We start from the raw sequence: 24,372 nt of genomic DNA, 5'->3' as shown, positions 1-24,372 counted from the left end.
TAAGGCCACAAATGATATTACTATCAGAGCACTGTTAGGTATTAACACCTTATGTCCTTTTATAGTCAGATGGCTGGACAAGTCATTAATGAGAGGCTAAGCACAAAATATTGTCAGCGCTAGCACTCCAGTTGTGCTCAGTAGTACCTCAGCACTCAGCAGGTTAGTCCCTGCTTCAGAGTAACACAGAGGCAAGTGGGAAAACAGAGACACGGAAAAGGCAGACGGCTGATGGCTTGGCCAGTGTCCCCAGCAGGGGACAATGTAGGGGCAGGACCAGCCCTCCCAAGTGCCAGTTTAGGCAGCAACTGAAAAGGGGATGTTAAAAGAGAAGGGTCCCTCTGACAGGTCTTTGCTTTTATTTGTACTCAGGAACAAATGCTGTGATCTTCCAGCACTCTGACTGGACATCTGTGGTAAAGACACACTGGACATTATTGGCAAGGTAGGATGAATTTATCTAAGACTTCCTAACAAAGTTATTGGCGCTTTTTTGATGGCATAGAGTCATTGCTGGAGCTAAAACTAATCTGTAACACAGGCAACAGAGAGGAGCGCCCTGAAGGCCTGCTCCAGGATATGCATTTTCTTCCAAATCAATCCAAACATTAAAGAAAAATAAATTGGAGATCTCAAATCCTGCAAGTACTCTAAAGGGAACAAAATGCACTGGATGTGGCTACTTATTTGGGCTGTAATGAAATACTTTTTGCATAGTGCAACCATAGCACTTTCTCTTTGTTCCCTATATAAAAACACTATTAAAGATATCAAAATGACTGAGTGGTTGTTTAGTTGTTTAGCTGGAAAATGCTGTCATGCTAACTGCCTTCTCCACTCTTTTTTTTTCCCTGCATGGTAATAACTAAAGAATTCAAAGCCTTTTACAGGCAGTAAATCCAAACTAATTCCCCAGCCCAATTATGAAGTGATTGAAGCTTGATTTTGACTCCCCCAATCTTATCTAATCTCCCAAACATTTGGCACTTCCAGGAGCAAGTTTGCAGTCATTATAACAAAATCCCACAAACTCTGATGTGGAAGCTACAGTATCTGCAGAAAGGAGATCAATCAAAAGTAATTAAAAGTAGACCTTCTCAGGCCTCCTATTTGCAGAGGAAGGTTTTATTTGGAAAGGCTTTTTGATAAACTATGGCAAGAATTACTTGTGGAAGAGCATGCAGAGGAGCATGTTATTCTAACATCTTATTTTCTGTAGTTAATAGGGGTCATTGAAGGGGTAGTGGGGGTGTCCAGCATCTCTTGCTACTAGCTTTCCATTCATCTGTGAAACAAGCAGACAAACTCAAGTCAGAAAACTTAAAAAAAAAAAAACCCTCTTGTTCTTAGTTACAAATTTAAACGGTGCAGCATTTGAAATTCTTCACATCTCAACCATGTACAAGCATCTTTTTCACTTTAGCAAGAGCTATTCTCTCTCCTCCAAGTCCTGTAGCACTTCTTGAAAGAGAGAGAGAAAAAAGATGGAAGATTTCTGTGGCCTCAAGCCAGGCTTTCTTCCAGCTGCCGACGCTTGAAGAATTGGATTAAGACTAGTTAAACTTTTTGCCTTGTAGCATTATTGAGTAAGTGTTGTAATACACGCACTTCAAAACACTTTATAAAAATCAGAGCATTTGACTATCTTTCCAAGACAGAGAGATGCTGGGATGTTAGTTTTACTGATAGACATGAAGAAACAAGTAGCTTGCTCAATGTCATACACTGAAGCGCTAACAGTGTCACTGGACTCTTTCACAGCACATTTCATGTGAGAGATTAAAAGTATTTCCAAGGTAGACCAGCTTCTCCAGCTGTGAAATGGGAGTTTTGAAAACTAATGTTCAGAATAGGGAAGCAGAGGTTCGGGCTGGCCCAAAAGCAGAGCTCCTCAAACAGAAGTCCCAGGTCCCACATCCCATTTTTTAACATTTGGATGCACAGGTTGCCATCCAAGATGAATTCAGTCTTATGCAACATTCCCACTTACTAGGAGCTGGGGTAAAACCTTGCTCCTAGTCCGTGCATTTGAAGGAATTGAAGTGTGGTATCAGTGAGGAACACAAACCCACCTCCCTAGAGCAACTGGCTGCATCCTGAAATTAGGCACTTGAGGGCACTACAGAGCAGAAAACTAAGACATTAAAGTTTAATATTTACTGATACTCAGTAACTATCAACTGACAACAAACTGCCAACAGTAAAACTTTGTGGGCAAAACGGTCACAGTATCTTCAGGTTTTCTTATACTCTACTGAAAGTCACCAACTTCCTCATATTCTCAGAATTTATATTCCCCATTTTTGCCCATTTCTTCCCCCCATGTTTCACTATACTGAATAGCTCTTCAAGCAAACATTCTTGTCAGCAGCATCCCAGAACAGCAGCTGCCAGAGGGGATGTTGCACATGGCTTTCTCAATCTACCACAGCAAATGGAAAGAGGAGGCAAGGGGGAAAAATGAACACACTGTAGATCAGCAGTAGCTGGCAAAACACAGTCATCCTTTGCACAAGAACATGGTCACTCCTCCTCTCTTGCTTGCTGGTTATTCAAGTTTTGCTTAAATAAATTCCTTGGCCTGTTATGTTTCCAAAGCTTGGGTTTCAGGTGTGGCTAAACAATTCTCCATCTCTATCCAAATGAGGATCTTTTCAAATACCCAGCAACATTATTTAAGCACCTACAAGCAAATGTAACCTCAAAACAACAACAACAACAAAAACAACAATATGGAGAAAAAAGGCACATCTGTAAGACCCTGTAGTTATGTATCAATGTGGTTACACAAGGAAAACCTGTCTTGTCAGTTATGATAGCAGGGGCTTCGATGTCACTGACATAACACACTTTGAAATTCAGACACTATAAATTAGACTCATAGAGGAGATGGCCATAAAAGGTTAGACAGGAATTTTAATTTTATTTCAGACATGATGAAAATCCTTTCTGATAAGCCCAGAGGGGCAGGCAGGAGACAAAATGTTCTGGTGGAGATCTTAGAGCTACAGACTCACATTTTAATTCTCTTCATCTTTCTTTTTTTCCTGTCTTGTTATCTGACAATATGGCAATATCTTTGAAGCCCAGCTGTATCACATTCACCCTTTTTCTATGCGGATGGACCAACACTTTGAACTGTATTTCATCTCCTCTTTGTGAATCATTGAGAGATGATAAAGTCTCCCAGGAAACAAAAGTACATGAATTATCCCTGGCTAGCCCAAGCCCAGCTTACATTTTGAAACGCATTTTGCAGCTTCATTTACAAAACAACTTTGTTGGCAGAATGACTAGCAAAACGCTTGAAAAAACTGTGCTGTCTACACCAGAGGTGCATGTGCCCCCACACTCACATGTGCGGACAGCTAAGTGGCAGTGTGGGGTACAGACCCAGGCCACAGGCACAAAGAATCTTGGTTGCAGGGATGGGGACAAGAGGGGGGCATCTATACGTGCACATATTGAAGCAATCCTACATGGTTGCTTCGTGGCCTTGAAGGTTTTGTAACCAGTGAACGCTGAAAACAGATATCTACCCTGAATGAAGACAATCGTTCCACACACATTTATAGCTTCTCTTCTCAAACTGGTGTGCCAGTTGTTGATATGCTCTCAAGCACTCAAAAAACTTGCTGATAAATTTTGGAGGAATGCCTATTCCAAAGAACTCCCAGAACATGTAACCTGGCCTGACTATCCAAAGGGAACGTCCAGCAAGGCAGACATGCTGCTTGAGAGCCAAGGGCTTGACTGACAGCTTCCAAATTTGCACAAAGATCTGCAGTGCACTGTATCATCACCTAAGGGACACATCACTTAAGACTATAGGGCATTTTTTACCCAGTGACACCTCAGGGAGTGGCAACAGCCACTTTTGTATGGGTAGAAACAGGACAATACATGCCTAAGAAATGAACACAACTATAAAGGCCGGAAACGAAAAGGAAGATTTTTGTAATGAGGAGAAAAGGAAAGAGGCTGGTTCTTCAATATAAGAGAAGAAATAACAAAAGGGCTTGGACACTAAAAAGACACACACATGGGTGTGCCTAGTGAAACGTGCTGATAGCACATGAAGTAAGGGTTTGGGTGATAGGGGAAATGGTGATGATGCTAAAGGATACTGCTGCCAAAGGATTCAGAAAGGAAAATAACACAGCCAAAGCCAAACACCATAATTTGGAGGAGGACTTTTGACAACAAGAATGGTGAAGCTGGTACATCCAATTGAGGGGACAAATTCTCTTTTGCATGGAACTAATTGCACCTGGACTGTTCATTAAAAATAACAGAGAAGGGAAAGAGATACAAAAAAGGACAGCTTCTGGGCAAAAAAGAAATAACAATTCTTCCCGCTTGGATACCTTACAAATATGTAGGACTCTTACTTATAAGTGGTTCTGACAGGAGACAGCAAAAGAAAAAAAGAAAACTGCAAAACTCCGAGTTGTGGCCAAATGAATTAAAACTACTAGAAACACAAGAGAAATTTACCGTAACCATCGGCACGATGTAACGCCAGTTTTTATTCAGGCTCCCGATGTGGCTCATCTCCTCTTCTGTGAGACTGAAATCAAAAACCTGTGGAAGGGGAAACAAACAAACACCCTAACCAGTCTCCATTTAATAATCATAAGTTTTTCACGTTCAGTTTCTGCTGAATTTTGCTTCCTGGTTTTGTTTATTTTGTAAATCACAATCATCTCCTTGTGCCCTGTATTTCCCCACGGATCCACAGGTGGTAAGATTGACTTAAAGGCCGATCTCAGTAAACCATGACAGAATGAAAGAAGCAGTAGTGACTTCAGATATGACTAATTCAGCATTTAATTAGTGTTTGTAACTGATGCAAACACACAGACACAAAAGAAACCAGAATAATTTATTAAGTCATAGTTACATACTAACTCTCTAGACTTTCAAAAAGAAAAACTCAATGCTATACCAGAGTTTCTAAATCCTAGTGTTAAAACCCAAATAAAAATAAACTAAACATGATGCTACTTGTTATAATATTTTAAACATCTTCAGAAGCTGCAGCTTTCAAATAGAGGGAATTTCCATACAACTGCGAGCAATGGAGTTACGGATCTATCTTAAAAAATCTTGGCTCCAGGGAAGGTTTCATCTTTTGTTTATAAATATGCAGTTGTACTTTAATCCATTTTATAACAACAGTAAAACAAAGGCTTAAAGCCTGAGGTCTGCATTCACTGACCAGTTCTAAAGCCTTCACTGATACTGCCCAGCGCTCTTGCACAAAGGTGGAACTCCTTACTCAGAGTAAGTGCTGCCTTTTGAAATCAATGTTCTGCTCCCATGTAACCTTAAGCCTAGAGTAAAAAACTGCACTGCATTTGCTGGCACTTTTCCAAAATTTTAGCTGCATACTACATGATGGAATTTGGTTTAGCAGGAGTAACAGTTTCACAAACAAATCCTAACTTAAAGACATATATGTAACTGTCCAACCTGCATGATTAAGGGCTTAATAAAGATCATAAGAGGTGATTCAGAGACTTCCCTCCAAATTACTCACAGTGAGAGTTTTCAAGTAACTCCTGAAGTAAAATGAATTGTCTTTAGAGTAGAAAGGAATCACCCTAATCCTATACATTTAGCAGCATTAGAATGGCAGTTTGCTGCAGAAAGTCACCAGTTCTCCCAGCAAAACTGTTACTTATAAATAAGAACCACTGAACAAGGAAGTCTTCGATGCAATTTTAAACTCTCAAATATCAGTAAAGATTGTCTTTGGTAAATGATAAAGATTTTTCACTTAAGACTTTTTACAACAAAAGAAGACTGTTCATGTGTGAACGCGCCCACATACATGCTTAGTTGCTTGGAACTTGACTAGTTTGTTGCTAAATATCTTTACTCTCCCTTCTGAGTGCATGCACTTAGGAACAAGCAGGGGCCAAGTGCCTCAGGTTGTTATGCAGGTGTTAAGACACTATATTATTCATACATATTATTCATAAAAGAGCACTGCAGAATCTCTTGTCTTTCATCTAAATTGCTGCTTTATAGTGAAGGGAATCAAGTTGCTTACCTGGAGGTTCTGCAGAATGCGAGCAGGAGTGACACTCTTGGGAATGGCAACAACTTTGCGCTGCACTTGCCACCTGTTAAGAGGAGACAGACCTTCTGTGCATAGAATATTAAAACAAAACACTAAACAGTTCTTCGGTACAGGGACCTTTTTCAGACACTCTTCCTGAAAGCCCATTTGAACAGAGCAGCAGGAGCTCAGAAGATCAAGCAACCGGTCACGTGCAAATATAGCACGAGGTACCAAACGTGGTGCACTGCTGCCTTAACAGCACTCCTGCCTCCTGTCCCACTGCAGTTCCACAACAAAGGTAGTGAGTCCCAGGAACAGATCCCTTTAATCTAGTCCATATTCCTGCCATAAGGCAGGATCTACTCCATCAATTCTGCAGAATAAGCACTGCACAAAGGTTGCTTCTGGTGCTAAGGTTTTACATCACCACCAGTGGTGAGGAAAAAGCAGGCACCACAGGCAGCTCCCTTCTATCCTCTGTTTTTTGCTCTATTAAGGCTGGGCCCAATTCTACCCTCTCTCAACTGAGGGTACCTGAGGATGATCTGGGCAGGTGACTTGCTGTATTTTTCTGCCAGTTTTTTGATCCCAGGTTCTTCTAGAAGCACAGGCTCATCTGGATGTTTCCACATTCGATCGGGAGAGCCAAGTGGACTGTAGGCAGTGACAACCAGGCCTCGTTTTTGGCAGTGAGCTATCAGCTCATTCTGGGCTAGATAGGGGTGACATTCCACCTGTCAAAGCAACCCACAGTGAGTGCCTGGCAAGAAGGTATCAGCACAGAGCTCTAAACTAACAGGAGGTCAAAGGCATAAGCATCAGTCAGTAGAGCAGTTCATTCCAGTTCCTAAAAAACCTCATGCCTCCAACTTAGCACATGGAGGGTGAAAAACTCTCTTGGAGGCTAAGACTACAGCAAAAGGAGCATAACTCTACTGTACAGTTTGTAGAGTGCTGGGTATCTGATACATCCAAGCAAGGAAGGACGGAGTTGTTAGTGGCTGTCATTCTTTTCTTCCAGACTAAATAATTCCTGATCATTCCTCACATGGAAGGCCACAAACTCTGCTATTCAACTAAGCAGGCATAAATGGCCACAGGACACGGATATAGACCTTCTGTCCAAGGAATGGGTCCAACTTGCCATGCTTGCTCATTGTGGAGGCAGCTGTACCCGTACACCCAGAGCTGCACATTGCATCAGAAACCACCAACCCTCCCCTTTAGTCCTCTTACCTGCAGCACAGCTGGTTTGATGGTGGCCACGCTGAGAACATCATCAATCTGACGGCTGTTAAAGTTTGACAGCCCTATGGCTTTCACAAGACCTTTTTCTACCAGCTTCTCCATGGCCTTCCAGGTATCCTTGTAGTCAGTATAATCATAACGCATTGTGCCATCGGGATTCTTTGGGAAGGGATTGTCCCCTCGTCTACAGCATCAAAGAAAAAGTGCATATTGCATGATGATTTCGATTTTATTCATTGTTCACTGAAAATATATAAATCAATCCAAAAAGAACAAACAAAAATCCACTTTATTTAAAATATTCTTAAAGGTCTACGGAGTTTGCAAGGTAGCATAAAAAAAAATGAGCAAACTTTTCCTTTGAATGCCAGTGTGCTGACTTAACCTACAGGAAATTGGTTTAGACACTGCTTTGCCTATTCAAACTTTTTGGAGTTGTCAAAAGTACTTACCTGTAGGGCAGTGACTCCTTAACACCCGTCAGTCCCTGTATACAAGCAACAGCTCATCACACACTTTGATCCTAGCAAAATATTTGATTTAGACAGGAGCAACTCAGAGCAGCTTTTGCTTTTCAGTTCATTTTGTGGGATCGCTGCTAGTCACAGTCTATTTGAAGCTGCTACCAAAAGCATGTTGGTTTAAGGGTTAGCAAGGAGAACCTACCTATGCAGGTCTGACTTTACATTCCCTGTGCACTCTGCAGCAGTGTCAGCACTGGACTCCAGTGCAGATTCCCACGGAAGTCTTGGCTCGTCCGTGCTGCCTGGAGGTTAGGTGTGTTTCCACTTAGTCACACTGGCCCATAAAAATAACAAAGAACTTGGATTTGCCAGGTGTGACAACACTGCACTGTAAAGGGGCTATGACTGGTCTCGGAGCAGTCTGTCCTTGCAGGGTTGCCACTCTGCTGGGAAAGTGCCGCTGCGGAACCTCCGAGGTTGCTTTTCTAGACCTAGAGGCATCGTGATCTTAATATGAAAGTCTGTTTAAAATTCCTGTTCTCTGGCTCAGCTTCTCCACAGAGCAGGCTTTATAGCCAGTCAGGCATTGAGGTAGGCTGAAGCAGAGCTAATGGAAAACAGAGTGAATGCTTTTGAATGAGAAAACGTGAAACTGCTTTATGAAAATACCAGTCTCGTCAAGCTTCTTTTTTTTTTGTTTCCCTGAGCCATTTAAGTAATTTTTATGTAGAGTAACTAAATACACATCATTATTTATATTACAAGATGTTATCACCTGAACAAACAATGGTTTGAAGGTTTTTGAATTGACTGAAAACAAACCTATTTCAAAAGCCGGTAATTTTTCAACAGACATTGTTCCTGCAAACCAGCTTTAGTTTAAAACACTTCCTCATTCTGTTATGCTGAGGAATACATTTAAATGTAAGAGTTTTTTCCTCCTATTGCTGGTGTGGTACACATTGGAAAATTCAGTTCACTTGATGACTGGAAACAACTTTGTCCTGGAAATTAAAAAAAAAAAAAAAAGACTGAAGCTCCTTTGAGTATGACAGGGTCTGCTCAACTGAGTGAAGTTCTCACTGCAAACAGCCTGTGAGGCAGAGGTGGGGTTTTTTTAACCTTTTATATAAAAGAAAATATTACTGCTTCCAAAGTTACAAGAAAATAAACTCCGCTCCTATTAATGATGGAGAATAGTGTCCCATAAAACCGAATTACGTATTCACAGCTGGGAGTACTTTTGATCACCCACCTTTAGCACCTGTGCCAAACTGACAGTCACTTAGTGACTGTAATTCCAGTGCCCAGTTTTCTCACTGTGAAATGCAATTTTTAATAAGAGCTGAAGGATTTTAAACAAAAACTTAATACTCATTTTTGTGGATTCGTAACTGCTAAATATGGAGAACAATTATCCCTTTTCTATTTACAGTCTCTCTGTACAGTAACAGGAATCTGTCCTCTCCTCTGTGTTTTCAGACCAGCAACAAATCTAATGCTAATCCAATTCAAAACTGAAGAACAGAAATAAGATGGAAACAGTTGCTTCTGTGAATGTGAATTCATCTAAGATGAATAAATGCACAGATTATGGAAAAGTGAAGAGAAGGATCTTACACAACACTCCATAGGTTTACGCTATTAGCTACACCTAAAGACACATTGCAGGCAGTATCTACAGAAAGAAATACTCAGCTCAGAAAGATGTAAATGTACAACTGGGGAGGGTTTTTTTTTTTATTATTTTTTAATTCTGTGCTGTTTCCAGGGTGAACTTACTCAAAGGCATGAGGCCAGTGCATGAGGTACAGGTCCAGGTAAGCCAGCTTCAAATCCCCAAGGGTTTTCCTTAGTGCTGGCTCCACATCTTCAGGGTGGTGCTTCGTATTCCAGAGCTTTGATGTTACAAATAAGTCCTCTCTTTTCATAACCTTTGAGAAAGGGAAGAGGGTGCAATTTACTGGAACAAGTTCAGGAAAAGAACTGCAGTGATTTCTTCATTAGCTTTAAAACAAAGAAAATAGTTTAATAAAAAAATATAACCCACAAAGTTTCGCTAAGCAAACAAGCAAACAAAAAAAAGAAACAAACAACCAAGCACATACTTCTCCAAACTCTCCAGTTAAAGGGTAAAGGACACTACTAAGCAGTATCTGATCAAAAGAAAAGAACTATTCAGTTTATTCTTATGCAAATTTTGCAATTTATGAACTGAAAAAAAAATCCTATGCTTCCCTGCAGAGTCACCACTATCTAGAGAGTGGGAAGGAATTCCTGGGCCAAGCTGAAAACAGCCTCTCTGTAGCTAATCACATAACAGAGATTTCCTTAAAGCACAGGAAAGAAAAGAGGAAAGCAGAGATAAGAAAGATTTATTTTCCAGAAACTATATATGTAAGGTTCCCGACTTCTTTTATCAACAAAAGCAAGGGGCCAAATTTGAGATTCTTCCCAAGAAGTAAACCCAAACAGCTGGGATTGACTGAGAGAAAAAGCCTCCAAATGCTAACTTTGTAGTCTGTTTTCAGGTTGCAGCTGTCAATCTTGATAAAGTGTATAGTCAGGGTGGTGCTTTTGTGTTTTTTTACCTTGTTGGGCCCAATGCATTCCTGGAAAGCCTCACCTATCTCGGCTTCATTGCTGTAAGCTGCGGCACAGTCAATGTGGCGATAACCCATGCTTAGGGCATATTTCACTGCTTCTTTCACCTGCAATCAGAAACAGGTTACCCAACATGGTCAATGAAAACAGAATACGACTGCGAAGCAGAAAAAGCTGTTAAGGACTCAATGAGAAGAATAAAAAATACCCTTAAAGCATAAATAGAGAGCTACATAAGATCATGCTGTTTCACAGACACCCACACTGAGTAGGATATGGTCCTCTGTAGCACAGTGCTTGCAAGTGGAGAGCTAAGCACTAGTAGATACTCCAAAGGAAACAAGGAAACAGGTCATGCACTCAGGCCAAGCATGCAAGAACTCATTAGATAGAAAAGAGATTCATTCTTAAATATTCTTGTCACATTTTCCCCAAGTATCAAATGAGCTCTAAGAAGCATTTTTTTCAAATAAATCATGCTTTAGGGAAGCAAACTAACTGGCCATCAGTCAACATCAGCCAAGCTTGGAAGGTAGAGCCTTTCTCCCAGCAGAGGAAGTCAGGTTTCAGAGGAACCAGACTGCAGGTTTGATTCAACTGCTCGCACCTTATTTTTAAGATATAAAGTGACTTTATGGCACATTTTTCTTCATACTTCATTCTCACTGACTGCACAACATTGAAAGTCACTATACTGCTGGATGTTAGCCCATGGCTGCAGGCAACACGAGGGCTCCCACTGGTGCTCATGGTTCTGCATCCTGCTCTCCCTGTGCCTGGCAAAGCAGGTGTTGCTGACAGGGCACCCCTTGCTCTGCACTGTTGCCTGCGGACCAGAATGGCTGGGAAGGAACCCACTCTGCTTCAGTTTCTGCTTTTGAAAACTCTGAGGAAGCACAAGCTCTCAACACAACATGCATTTGCTTGTGGCCCTCAGATATGTTGCAAGTCTATGGACCAAGAATGTAAAACCACATTTATTCAAGTTTCCAGTGAACAGTGAGCAAATGTTCTCTAAAATCTGTCCATCTCCTCAGTGCTACAGTAAGAGTACATCTTATCTGTAGTGATTTCTGTTTACTGCTCCTTACCAGCTTCTCTCTCGAGGCTGTGGGAGATTGTACACTACTGTATGAGGGAGGCTTGATGCACAGATTAGTCTTGTCAAGAAATAAATGTCCACAAAGATTAGAGGCACTACTGAAGAGATTGATTTTTTTCAACTTATTCATCAAAGAACCTGCATGTTCAATTTTAAAGCTAATAAAATAATTAATTCCAATCAAAGATATTAACAGTCTAGTTTTCAGATGCTACTCAGAAAAAATGAGAGGGAAATCAAATTATTTCTTTTTCTTTCCAAGAACTGCATAAGAGCAAACACAGGATATTCTGACTGCATTCTTTGGCATTTTGAGAGGAAACATGGACTATAAGCAGTTCTCCTTAGCCAGAATGACAAAGCACTTTTAGCAGAACAGTGAAGGAAGTTCTTCCTTTCTTTAGCAGGATGGTTTGTACAATCCTGACTTCACTGTGACAAAGACATTTCTCCTGCGGTCACTATGTAATCAAGGTCATAGTAACTGAGACACATTAAATATAACTTGCAACACATTAAAGGCTATTTTAGGGTGAGTATCCACACTCTAGGAAGGTAAAGAGCATGTGCTTTGACAGAGAAAAATAAAAGTTCCAGATATACTTTCACAAAAAAAAAAAAAAAAAAAAAAAGGACATGTTAAGGACTTTTTGGAAAGGAAAACCAGAGTATTATTCATCTGTAGCATTCTTATTAGCCCACAATATTTTTACCTAATTCTTACTCAAAAGAACACAGAACTTGCCATAAAAATGAAGTAGGTACTGCTTACAGAAAAACAAGAATACATCACTCCAAACATGTCTCTGCAAGGTGATAAACAGGAGGCCATATTTCTTTATCAGTGTGTTTAAATAAATTCCTAGCACTGAGCAACTGAGACTGATTATTTAATCTGGCCTGTGGATTTTTGCAATTTTTTTACTCATGTAAACTGTTCTCAGCCTACTAAGACATTCTATTTTTAACTAAGAGCTCCATGCAAAAGGAAAGCAATCAAGGGTAGATGTGCAAATTAGTATATACTGGAGGTGAAAAAAAATCTAATAACAGATAAATGTTAATGTAAGCACAAGGAGTATTTTAACAAAAAGTTTTGTATTTTTGAAATGAAGTTCAGGCAGGAAGCCCAAGGGAAGCAGTTGGAGGTTCAAATGCCCCTGAATACCCGGTGCTCTGAAGTAACAGTAGTAACTAAAGGATCTTTCAAACCTTTCCATGTATCTTTTAATGTTGTCTATCAGTACTGTCAGGGAAGGAACAAGTACTAAATTCAATTTGCACTGGGCAAGTTGAGTCAGACAGCTTAATTTACTCGTGAACATATAAATACAGTAAGCATAAAGACAGTAAGTCTGAAAGGATCTTGAAAAATCATCTAGTCCACTCTTAGGCCCTACAGTGGGGCCTAGAAAGTCCCACAAACATTTGTCAAAACTACTTTTATAAATGACAGGTAGTCTGTGCCAATGCTTAGCTATCTCTGCGTTCAAGACTTTATAGACATCCAATCAAGACACAAGGCCCTGGTATCTCATCTGCTTCCCCAGACATGAAATTAATTGGCTTACCCTTTGCCAAGGCTTAGCACATTTGAAAATTGTTAGCAGGCCTCCCTTGAGGCTTCTCTTGACTAATGACTGTAGGTGCTTCCATGTTTCCTCAGGAGTCACCTTTCCCAGACCTTGCATCATTCTGGCCAGCTTGTCTTTGGCACCTAGTTCATACATCTCTTGATGTGGTTTGCTTCCAGATGGACACGGTATCACAGCTGAAAGCCTTATCTTCCTCCACTGTAGCAAAGTTTTATGAACTAGATTCCCATTTATACAGCTTATTAAAGTGTCTGCCTTCCAACTCCCCTTTTGTTTTTGAAAAGTGGAGGAACATGGATCCTCTAAACCTGCCATTGTCAGCGGCAGATTTAGCAACAGAGCCTCTAAGTCCCAGGGCATGACCATATGCATTAATAGATTTAGAGATCCTCAATTTGCCCACTACAATGTGCAAAATTAACAAGCTGTACCTATACTTCCAAGCACCACAGAGTCTGGGTGTCCTGGGAGCCTCGTCTGTAGTGCTCCAAGCCATTATAAAGAGGCTCTCCAAAACTTTGCCACGATACCACTCAGCAACAAGTCCATAATATTTCATAAGGAACCAAAACTCCAGCATGAAGCTTTGCCAGTCTCCTTTACAGCCAGGGGAGGCCGTCACAGTCTGGCAGTTTGAGTACATTTGCTCATGGGGAATAGGAAAAACAGATCATCAGGCCAGCCACATGATACTCATTCACATGTGGGATGACCAGCACAAATGCACTACTGTATTGCAGTTCCTACCCACTGTTCTTGCGTTGCTTGCTGCAAAACAAGGAATTCAGAACACGATGTAAGTAGTAACTTCTAATTCAATGTACCCTAAAACACTCATTTTTTCTCCTATTCAGGTTTAATTCAAGTTCTTCCCTTAATAGCATTCTTGCAGTGAATTCTTGCTTGCATGACTGAGATTCTCTAGATTTTCCAACAATTTCAAAGACGTAGTTGCAATCCTACCATAAACCACCCAGTCCAACCGGTTTTATGAGGTGCACACTTCCTTCTCCAGCTTTCCTGAAGCTTAGCTCTGACATTCAACAACCTCCCTCAGCCCCATATGGTTTCCTCACAGAACTCGCCTCTGCCACAACAGGTTGCACTTGTCCAGTGGGAATTGATACTCCAGGTCGAGGCCTCTTACCAAGTAGTTTAAAAGCCATCTATTTCCTATATCATGCTTCTAATGTAGCTCTTGTACAGAACAGCTTTTGATAAATAGCCTCTATTTGAGAAGCAGCAATTATTCTTGTGCATCTCTAGGTCTTTGGCCTTTAGTGGAACTACTCTTATGGTCTTTAATTCATAATTATTCTCCTGAACTGTGCCATGTCCTTTTAGAAGGGAGCTATTTGGGCGTTCTGCCAAACTACTGCTGCACTTCTGAATCTGAAGGACAGATGCAGACAGTTCTGAAGAATGATAAGGCATCTATAAGACTAGCAGCAACTTCTGTAACTCTGGCCCTTTTCACTGTAATCTCATGATCATGTTTTTAATATAAGCTAGGAATACTTCTTGGAAAACAGTAGACATTCTAGAAAAGTAGCTCCCAATGACTTCAGTAAGACCCTAATGGGATCTGTGGTAGCAGACACCATTCCAGATTTAGGTGTTATAAATCCTGCCTACTTTGGCAAAATCCAGCTGGAATAGTCTTAAATTATGCACAAACAGGATCTTTCCTTGTTATTTTACAAGACTGCACTTCTCCCAGAACAGATAGGGAATAAAGTAAAAAATGCAATAATATTTTGTTTGTTCAGTCCCAGGCATATGCTTTAGTGGAATACACACACACACAAATGCTTTGAGTCTACATGAATTCATCCATTAAGTTCCAGCATGTTAGTAAACCTAATTCTGCTGGCAGTTGTTGTGTTAAGTGACAGAGCTGAGCATTCATCCCTGTCCTCATTTAAGAGGTTGACTGAGCTCTCATACCAACCCAGCTTCCACATCAGTACACTATTCCCAACAGATCTACTGTTCCGACAGTTGTTTGGAGAGGAAGACCAACAGTAACATGGCTCTGAATAGATTAATTTTTATAGTTTTCTTTTCCCTCCAAGTGACATGAAAGAGCCATGCAATGGGTCCCTTTGAGAAGTGTTTTAACTCACTCTCTCAAGCACAGTTTTATTAGGTGTAGTCCTATCGTTTCAAATCAAACCATCATGAAGCTAACAGAAGAGCAGCTGCAAAATACACAATGCTTACAGCATGGACATGCAATGGTAGACATGTAGTCTGAAAGATGCTAAACCAACAATACCAACTAAGAGTTCCACCAAGCAAGAGGACGCTCCTTCTGCTGGGCATTGCACGTAATCGCTGGGAAAGGCAGTCTCTGCCCTCGTGAATTTACATTCAACTAAATGAGACAGAAAGAAAAAGACAGACAAGGGAGAGAAGTACTGCACAGCCCACAGATGTTCACACAGTGTGCAAAAGCACCCAGAATTCTTCCCAAGTCTGGTGCTTGCCAACACATTGCATTTGGAAGCAGAGTGCATCATCTAGTAGTATTAACCTCCCTACTCTAAAAGGAAAGGACCCAAGCAAGTCCTTAGTTTTCCTGCTACATATCGGCTGACCACTGCAACAGGACCTACTACAAGATCAGTGAGGGTTCTTGCCTTCTAAAATAAGGCTCTCAACTAAGTCACAGCTCAAACTAGATGGATGCGTGGTCAATCCGGTAACCTGAGGTCTCGCCAGTGGAAAAGTCAAGCACCACATCAAAGCTACAGGTTTCTCCCTGCCTGAGCTCCTCATCCCAATGACAGGACTCTTTCTGAACCTCTCTCCAGCAGCACGGCTGCCCAAGGCTTGGGTTAAAAAGTCTTGAGAGATCTTCTGCTTTTGTGTCCTAAAACCTCAGTTCTGCAGATTTATACATAAGCTCCACTGACTCCAGCAAACCTGAAATTAAATCCACTCAAGTGAAGGATCCAGGCCCAAGGTCTATTTACAGTCTGGAAATAATTATAAAAAATAAAACAAAATCTAGGATCTTCAGATACATGCAAAATACAAATGCAGCTTGAATGCAGACGATACTGATTTATAGTTTGTTCTCTGCTTACTTGGCCAGGGTCACTTTTCCAAGTTCCCAATCCTATGAGAGGTATCTTCTGACCAGTGTGGAGCGCGAGGAATTCGCATGCTGCAGACATTTTTGCCTATAGAACAAGGGAGAAAAAAAAACGAAGTATTTGCATCAATTTAGTACATTGAAAAAAATACTTTTTTTCTATACTAAAAAAAAAAAAAATCTTAAAGGTCCTGATAAAGCTTTTTTTGTTACACTAGAATAAAATAAAGTAGGTGCTCCACAGCTTTGGTGTAAAGGAGATCAGTAGCTACCTGAACAGACTAGAACAGAGGCCTTTTTTGTCTCTGCTCTTACTCTCTGTTCCCCTCTACAGTGCACAGGTTTAAGATTTCTCAGAGCTGAGACGTATATCACAAAGCTGTGTGCAACAAGATACACTTAATACAGAAGCTCAGATGGAAACTTTTTCTTTTTAATTAAAGAAGTCAGCTGCAAGCTTTGGTGGTGCAGAAGGCTGCAAAAGGTGTTTATTTGCTGGCACTTTGCATCCAGTAAAGCACTAAACCTTCCTCTTTTACCAGCTAGCTACTAGTAGATCTCAGAATTGCGTGAGATGCATTTCAAACACAGACAGAACAGACATTATGCCATTGTGGGAAGGGTCATACACCGATTCATACAAATTCACAGAGCAGTCGCATGCTTTTGTCGCTAAGGAGAGAAGGAAGAACAACGAAGCAAAGCAAATAGTCACTTTGATCCCAGGCTTCTCTGTCGTGCTGAACACTGTGATAGCTGAGCATTTCCTACGTGGAATTCAAGAGAGGATCCTACTGCAAGCTTTGCTCTGGCATCAGCTGCTGGTGTTACAGCTGCTGCAAACAGCAATCTGCTTACAGTGGAAAAGCTTTTCAATCAAAAAGGAAGGTTTTGCAGGCTGTCCCAGCATCCTCACAATCTATCTTTCTGGTGGAACTATTCAAAAGGAACCACCCTCAGGATGTGTTCCAGAGCTGGGTAGCTGATTTCAGCAGAAGCTGAGGAAGTTATTTCCCAAGTTCAGCAATGTCCAAACTAGCTTTATTTATTTATTTTTTTATTTTTTTTAATCACATAACATTCACAAGAGGGGAAGCAGGCAATGCCAGTTTTCCAACCATCGGTGGAGGAGGAACGTTTTCAAAGCAAAGTATTCACCCAGCACACTAGGCCAAAATAGCTCTGCTTTGTCCACCACAACGTTGTGGTCAGCTTCCTCATGCAGGTAGTCCCTACTGACAGATCTAGTGACACGGAAAGTTTGTATTTTCAATTTCACACTTAGCCTCTCAGAGCGTGTTTTTTACGCAATTTACACAGTGCAGACAATGAATGCTCACTTGTTTGACCAAGGCACAGAGCAGAGTCGTTAAACACTAACTAATGGTTTTGGATCTGCCCTGAGATGCATCAAGTTGGTGCTGAAGGCAGTCACTGATTAAACCAGATTGTGGGAGCACAGGGGTTACTTGGGGTAGGGAGTCAGAGAAGCAGAATGCAACACTGGTGACAACCTTCCCTGAACTGGCGTAGCAGTTGGGCAGCCAGGATCACAGACTTTTGTGACCTAAAGTGAAGCATCTTCTCACATCACAAAATGCAACTAGTGACTTTTTGATTCGTTTTGGCCCATAACGCAAACAGCAACCAGAGCACTTCACACAGCACAACCCCTTACACAACCATCTTCAGCGGAGCCCTTCAGCCCAGAAGACAAGGTACACATGTTTAATCAGTAACTGGCATCTGTGCATTTGCAGAGGACCATCTCCCTTCACCTTAACGCTGTTGTACATTAACACAGCGGAGACAACAGGAGGCTCTGCAGGAATGGAAATGTTCAGAACAGAAACTCTAGATGACCCACGAATTAATACTTTCCAGTCAGATTTGTCTCCTAACAAGCAGATGTAAGGAACCTACAATGTCACTCATCTTCGTTGCTTTGATCATTAAGAAATTGGAAGCTTTTTTTAGCTTTTTTTTTCTTTAACACTAGGAACAAGAACAGCTGTAAAACCAAGCAAATTGTGGACAAGTGAAAAGTGGGTTTGGGTGAACAACCCTCGTCCCTCCTGCTCCCGCGCTCATACAGCACGATTCAAAAGCCCGTGCAGGCGGCCTGAATGCGCGAGTCAGTAGCAATAGTGAGAGCAGGGGAAATCATGGATGCAGTTCATTTCTAATGCAAAGCAACGAGCCTCCCACCTCAAAAAAAAAAAAAAAAGAAAAAGAAATAAAATAAAATAAAATAAAATGAAATAAATCAAGGGAGAGCAGCCGCAGCAGCCCGCGCCCCGCTCCCGGCGCGCGCTCCCCCCGCTGCCCGCGGCAGAGCGGGGCGCAGCCGCCTCCCCGGTACCGGCGCAGCCCGGGGCCGCGGGGCGCCCGCTCCGCACTCACCGCCGCGACCGGGACCGGGACCGGGACCGCTGCCGCGCGCTCGCCTCGCTGCCGCCGCGCGGCGCTTCCGTTTCCGGGCGCGCCGTGCCGGGCCGGGCCGGGCCGGGCCAGGCTGCCGGACTTGCGGCGGGAAGGGGGTGCTGGCACCGTGCAGAGCCCCTCACCCGGGCCAAAATGCAAGGGGGGCCCTGCACCCCTCCCCCCCGTATTATTTATTGTTAAATGCAGCCATGTGAGTTTCTGCTGGAAGGGAGGATTTGCCCTCCCAGGATTGCCCCCCAGCACGTGCTCTGCGCCCACCGACGTGCTGCGCTGCGAGGCTTGGATCCTTCCCGCCTTTGCTCCTCTCATTTTTCCTTTGCTCGCTGTTTGGTTCCTAGCGGGTAGGTCCAACTGCGCTGCCTCTCCCGTTCACAGCATCCAATAATCCACAGCGGCCACAGGGGGATGAATAACTGGCCATAACCATCAGCATTCGGTACTTTATCTGGTAGGGAGACAGGATTTTCCTCTCTTTTAATGTGCAGCCCTAATCTTTAGGAATCCCAGAATGTACAATGCCAGATATGTCCATTTTGCTTTCACCTTTTTTTTTTTTTTTTTTTTTTTTTTTTTTTTTGCTTAAAATTGCATTCAAGGGAAAGAAGAGGTAGTTCCTAGAGGGTGAAGGGGATATGAGCCCCTTTCTTGCAGGTGCACAGGAATGCATTTCATTTTCCTGCAAGAAGTTGAAAGTAGGGTTTGACTAGATCAGAAAGGATTGCATTTAATATTGAATCATTAGTACCAAGTAGGTACAATCCCTCAGTGGACTGGACTCTGTACTTCCACTTAACCACAACTACAGAGGATTACGACCGTTTTCGACTTTTACTCCAGGCCTCTGTTCTTATAAGTAATTTATAAACTTTTAGAATCTGAAAAGTAAGATAAGCTCCTATCAGAAATGCACGTAAAATACCTACCTAAGAGAGCTTGGAAGGGAATTTTATTTCCTTTCAGAAAGATCATTCTTCTGCAGAATCTTTTATTGCTGCACTGACTGAAACTATCCCAGAGACTTAAAGGTACAAAGGTTAATGATGCTCTTGGGCATTCATATGAGCAGATTTTGCCTGTGGTGCATTTCTTTTGAGGCAAAATACAGGAAAGTGTGAGGAGAGTGCAAGGAAAAGACAACAAGAAGTAACAGACGAAACACAAAACTGTGGAGGAAAGAATAAAGGGGAAAGAATTTGGCTGTTCTTAGGGAAGCACTGCTAGTACTTGAAAACAACAGTCTTAACGCTGCAGAGGATGCTTGAGTTATAAGAATGCTAAATATGAAAGCTTTAACAAACCTCAGCCTCCAGTAATATATAGGGAGTAAAAGAGAGAAAGAAAACATGCCAAAATCCCTTTGTCGTCAAAAGATAGTGATCATCCAAGCATACAGCCATAAGAATTGTTAATTAAAAAGTAGGTATGTAGGGAAAGGTAACACAGACGTTTAGATGTAGAACTACCGTCTTCATTTGAATCAAAGAAGGAAAAGCAAGTATGTGTTTTGTGTATTTAATTATATGTAATTGTTTTCATTAAGACAATTTGTGTGCCCCAACTGCTTATGCATATGTGCCCAGGGGCATTTCAGTCATTAGACTTTTTGCTTGTATTATATGCCACTGTCCACAAAAGGTCAGCATTTATTCTTACTATGCCCCTGATGGCAGTGCACATATCCAATAAATTCGACATGCTCAGGAATCAGCAGCTTTTCTGCATGTGCAGAGACCAGCTCTCCAGAGCATACATGGTGAGCAGGATTTCGTGGGCATGCTTGGATCATCTCTGCATGGCACGTGCCATAAACCCGATGTGCTCAGAAAGCCTCTTCCACGTATCCAATAGCCTGAGCCTGGTTCAAGCAACTCTTCTGACCAGCCGCATATTGCTCCAGAAGTCCTGGATACACATGAAATCCTCAAATTCTGCCTCAACAAAGCACAATCGCACCTTAGCATCCTTAAACTGGACCCGTGCCTTTGCATTTGTTTGTGCAGCCCTCGGCACATCAGGCAACCAAGGTGCCAGGGAGATACTGTCATCAAAATGATGCGTGTGAAACATCTGGGTTTTTGATATGAACATTCTAGAACAGTCTCAGTGCCCCACCACAGCAGGCCAGCCCACTCTTCTCTCTGTATCCATACATTATTTATGTTGGGCATGCATGGGAGCAAAGAGACCTAATCTTAGTGTGCTGATGCTCCACGTTAATCAGGTACAGAATGATCCTGCCTGGCAGTTATTTTAGCAGAGCTTGACACCAGGGCTAATCTGCTGTGCAGGGAGATACGTGCGGAGAGGGGAGATAGAGAGAGCGCTCCGCTCTTCTGGCACCTGCAAAGGTTCCTGAACTTCAGTTTGTTTTCTAAATAACATCTTATATCTGAAGACTGAAAGAGGCTACAGAAACATATCTGCTCTCTGAAGAAGGAGCAGCTCCCACAGTTTCTCATGCCAAAGCCTCCAGAAACAGGTGTTTGGAAAGAGAAGCTCAGAAACTAATCAAAAACAAGGAGGTCACGGACACACAAATGGAAATGCAATGCTTAGGGCACAAACCTGGAACAAACAGCACTGTGTTAGCAATGCAAAATATTTACACTATCCATCTGCAAGTGTGAGAAATGAGATAGCTAGTACGGAAGGAGCCTGAAATCATGAGAAAGTCACTACTGCTTTGTGTACTGGCAAATCCACTAGAGTTGCAGTGAGATTACATTAAGGTGAATTCACTTATTATATATATATATATATATATATATATATATATATGTTATGTTGCTTTTTGTATGCAAAACAATTTCATCTGGTATTGAAACCAGCCTGGGTGAATCACCATGGGGGATGGTCACTGGGCAGCACCACACTGTAGTGCAGGTGATATTAACATATAAGGTTTGTTAATCCTTTGTGGTTACAATTCGTAATCGTGTTTTAACAGGTATTAAGGAACATGACTTGAAACTGAAGCAGACGAGGAGTAAAAGTCAGTTGGTAAACAAGTTTATCACTTTGGACTAAAACAAACCCTTTTGTTGTTGATAGCTCCTTTAAGGCCTCTAACACTAAATATTAAAAACATAGAATAACACTAAATGTGTAATAAAACTTTAATACTAAAATTCAATTTTTGTGCTTCGATCAAAAATGCAAGGTCTATTTCAGGTCCACAGTTCCTTAGATCCACATAGCGTGCAGCTGCACGGCTCAGAGTAGATGTGCTCTGCACACGATGGGTACAGAGCTCTCCAAGCTGAGTAAATGCATCTTTCGGGGGTTTTCATCCCGCACCCAAGTTCAAAGATCACACTTGATTTTTGTCTTTATGCCTGACCTATGTGTCGTGCACCAGGCTTTGCACTGATGGATCAATGAAAACCTTAGGAATCAGCACCAGGTTGAAGAGGGAGGCAATAAAAGTTTTGATCCTGCTATATAATAGTCTCTGCGCATACACATTGTTTTGTTAATAGCTCTGATTTGATTGATATTAACATCAGTGGCAAAACTCATTTTCATCACTCATTTTGCTTAATGTTCAAAATCAACCATCTTTGCCTTTGGGGGGGGAGTACTGACATTTAACTAGTTTTAGCTTGGTCCTATTAAGTCACAATAACAAAACAAAGGCAAAAAGGCGTCTCTCCTTGCGCGGATCCCTTCGAGCCATGTCGCGGTTAACAGCTCGGCGCGGCCCGCTCCGCGCGCGCTTATCGGGCCCGCGCGCCCCGCGGCCCCCGCGCAGATAAGCGCCGCGCCCGCGATGTGCCAAGTCACGCTGCCCTCGCGCGGGCGGGCGGGTCTCGCGCGGCCTCGCGAGAACACGACGGCTATAAAAGGGCGGCGGCGCGGGGGGTTTGCGGCAGTGCGGAGCTTCCTGCGGGCGTAGAGGGAGCTGCGAGCGTGGCCTTTGTGTAAGCGCTTGGGGGCGGGGCAGGGCTTATAGACACTGTACTTGTATTTATATATATATATATATTATATATATATATACACACACACATTTAAAGTGTTGCCCACTCCGCGCGGATGGGGTCTCGGAGGGGCATGCGCTCGCTCCCCTCCACCTTCCCCCGAGGAGGGCGCCTCTCCCGCTCTTCCTTCTCTTCCTCCTCCCCCTTCCTCCCGTGCTGGTTTCGCGGGGGTGGGGAGGGAGCGGGGCCGTTAACCCTTTCTGGTGCAACGCGGGGCTCCGTGGTCGGTCGTGATACCTTAGGCCTCTGCTGAGGCTCCAGCAGGGGGAGAGGGCGCGTGCGGCTGGCGCGGAGCTGCGCGGGGGTGGCAGCGGTTGGTCGCTGGAGTCTGGTGGCCTCTTGTGCCGGTGGCTGCTCGCCCTTGTGCACCTGCCTGTAGCTCTGTGGCAACGTCGCTCCGAGCTTCTGACCGCAGCGCCGTGGCTTAACCGCACGTCGGTGACAATCTGACGGTGGCGCAGGGGGAGGCTCGGCGCTGTGCTTTGAGGTGGCCTTTCGCTAACGCTCGGGTAGCCCCAAGCCATGGGTTTCTGGGGAGTGTGCCCGGCCTGTTTGTTATAATTGCAGCTTGGAGCTAATTGAGGCTGAGCGTGGCGTGAACACACAAAGATATTTTGACCTCATTAAGCCGTGCTCGACTTGTAGTGTCTGTCCTTGAGGATGAAAGGAAGTGAGAATCTGTGTTCTCTTACGCTGTGGGTTAGGAAATGCTGTGGTTAAAAGTCCCAGCAGAACATGTGAGGACTCATCCTAACCCCGCGCAGGAAAGCAGAGATCTTGGCAGGCCGCTCCCAGGGAAGCGGAGGGCTCTTGGGCAGCCGACATTGAACACAGCACTGTCCCCTTGCAGGAAAAGGGACAGTATCTTGTAGCTTGAAAAGGGGGAATATCAAAGTGCAAATCTGACAGCTTTTATTTGATGTTGAATCCCTTGTAAAACCTTCTGGGGGCTTACTGATGAGGTAAACAGAGAAACAGGAGGAATTTTATATTCCTGAGCAAGCAGATGACCTTGAGCTTGGGTAATGAGAAGTGAAGAAAAAGGAATTTGGTGATATAAAATGCCGCGTTGTGCACTGCAGTCTAAGCAGCTATTGCTTATGAGATAACACTCAGTAGTTGGCAGCATCTCAAATGGCTGCCTCTCCCCACTTAAAGAACTAGCTTCAGAGTTACATCTTCATTCCTGGCTGTATTAGATGTGCACCAGGAATATTACTGTCACCCTGCTAGACCTCCTCGACAGGATCCATGAACATGTGTGAATTTCTGGCCACCTTCATTCACGCTAGCTCTGTGCTGCAGTTGTGCTGCTGAGACGAACAAGTAGCTGAAGAGTTTGTCAAGAGGGAGTTAAAAGAGTGAAGGCTGATTACTGTTTATAACTATGCTATGAGGATGAGCAAGAGAACCCCTCAAAGGTTAAAATGGTCCAAGTAAAAAGGCTAAATTAGCAAGCTTAAATTCTAGCTGAAAACTAAAGCCTTATGACTTCTCAGATTTTTTTAGAAGGAATGTGGCTGCTATGACTTCCTGCTTTCCCTTGAGATGTGGTTCATTAAGCTGTTGGAGGCTTGTGGCTAAGTCTACTAGGTGTTCATAATGTTGACTAGTGTTACGGGTGAATTCAGAGTGTTTCTGTGTGTGCTGAAGAAATAAGGTTCAGAAGTGCTACTTCTCGGAAATATTTCACCTCATCAGTAACTGGATTTTAAGGTGATAAAAGAATGCTGCATTCTCAGATTGATGCCATCCACTCTTCCA

General features: G+C 42.7%; 1 protein-coding gene across 1 annotated transcript; it reads right to left on the bottom strand.

Annotated features, from left to right (window-relative positions):
* Positions 1 to 990: 990 nt before the first annotated feature.
* AKR1A1 (aldo-keto reductase family 1 member A1) lies at positions 991 to 16,290 on the bottom strand. Its single transcript, XM_010228123.2, has 8 exons — positions 16,176 to 16,290; positions 10,374 to 10,493; positions 9,565 to 9,716; positions 7,307 to 7,502; positions 6,605 to 6,804; positions 6,059 to 6,131; positions 4,498 to 4,584; positions 991 to 1,285 (listed from the first exon to the last, which is right to left on the bottom strand). The coding sequence occupies exons 1-8, from the start codon at positions 16,263 to 16,265 to the stop codon at positions 1,220 to 1,222; spliced, it is 984 nt and encodes a 327-aa protein (XP_010226425.2). The 5' UTR covers positions 16,266 to 16,290; the 3' UTR covers positions 991 to 1,219.
* Between the last annotated feature and the right edge of the window lie 8,082 nt (positions 16,291 to 24,372).

This window comes from Tinamus guttatus, unplaced genomic scaffold, assembly GCF_059628265.1.
Source record: "Tinamus guttatus ecotype Peru unplaced genomic scaffold, ASM5962826v1 Tinamus_guttatus_pri_ptg000242l, whole genome shotgun sequence".
NCBI classification, from domain to species: Eukaryota; Metazoa; Chordata; class Aves; order Tinamiformes; family Tinamidae; genus Tinamus; species Tinamus guttatus.
Note: the sequence above shows the minus strand (reverse complement) of the source record. Positions and strands in the feature narration are given on the sequence as shown.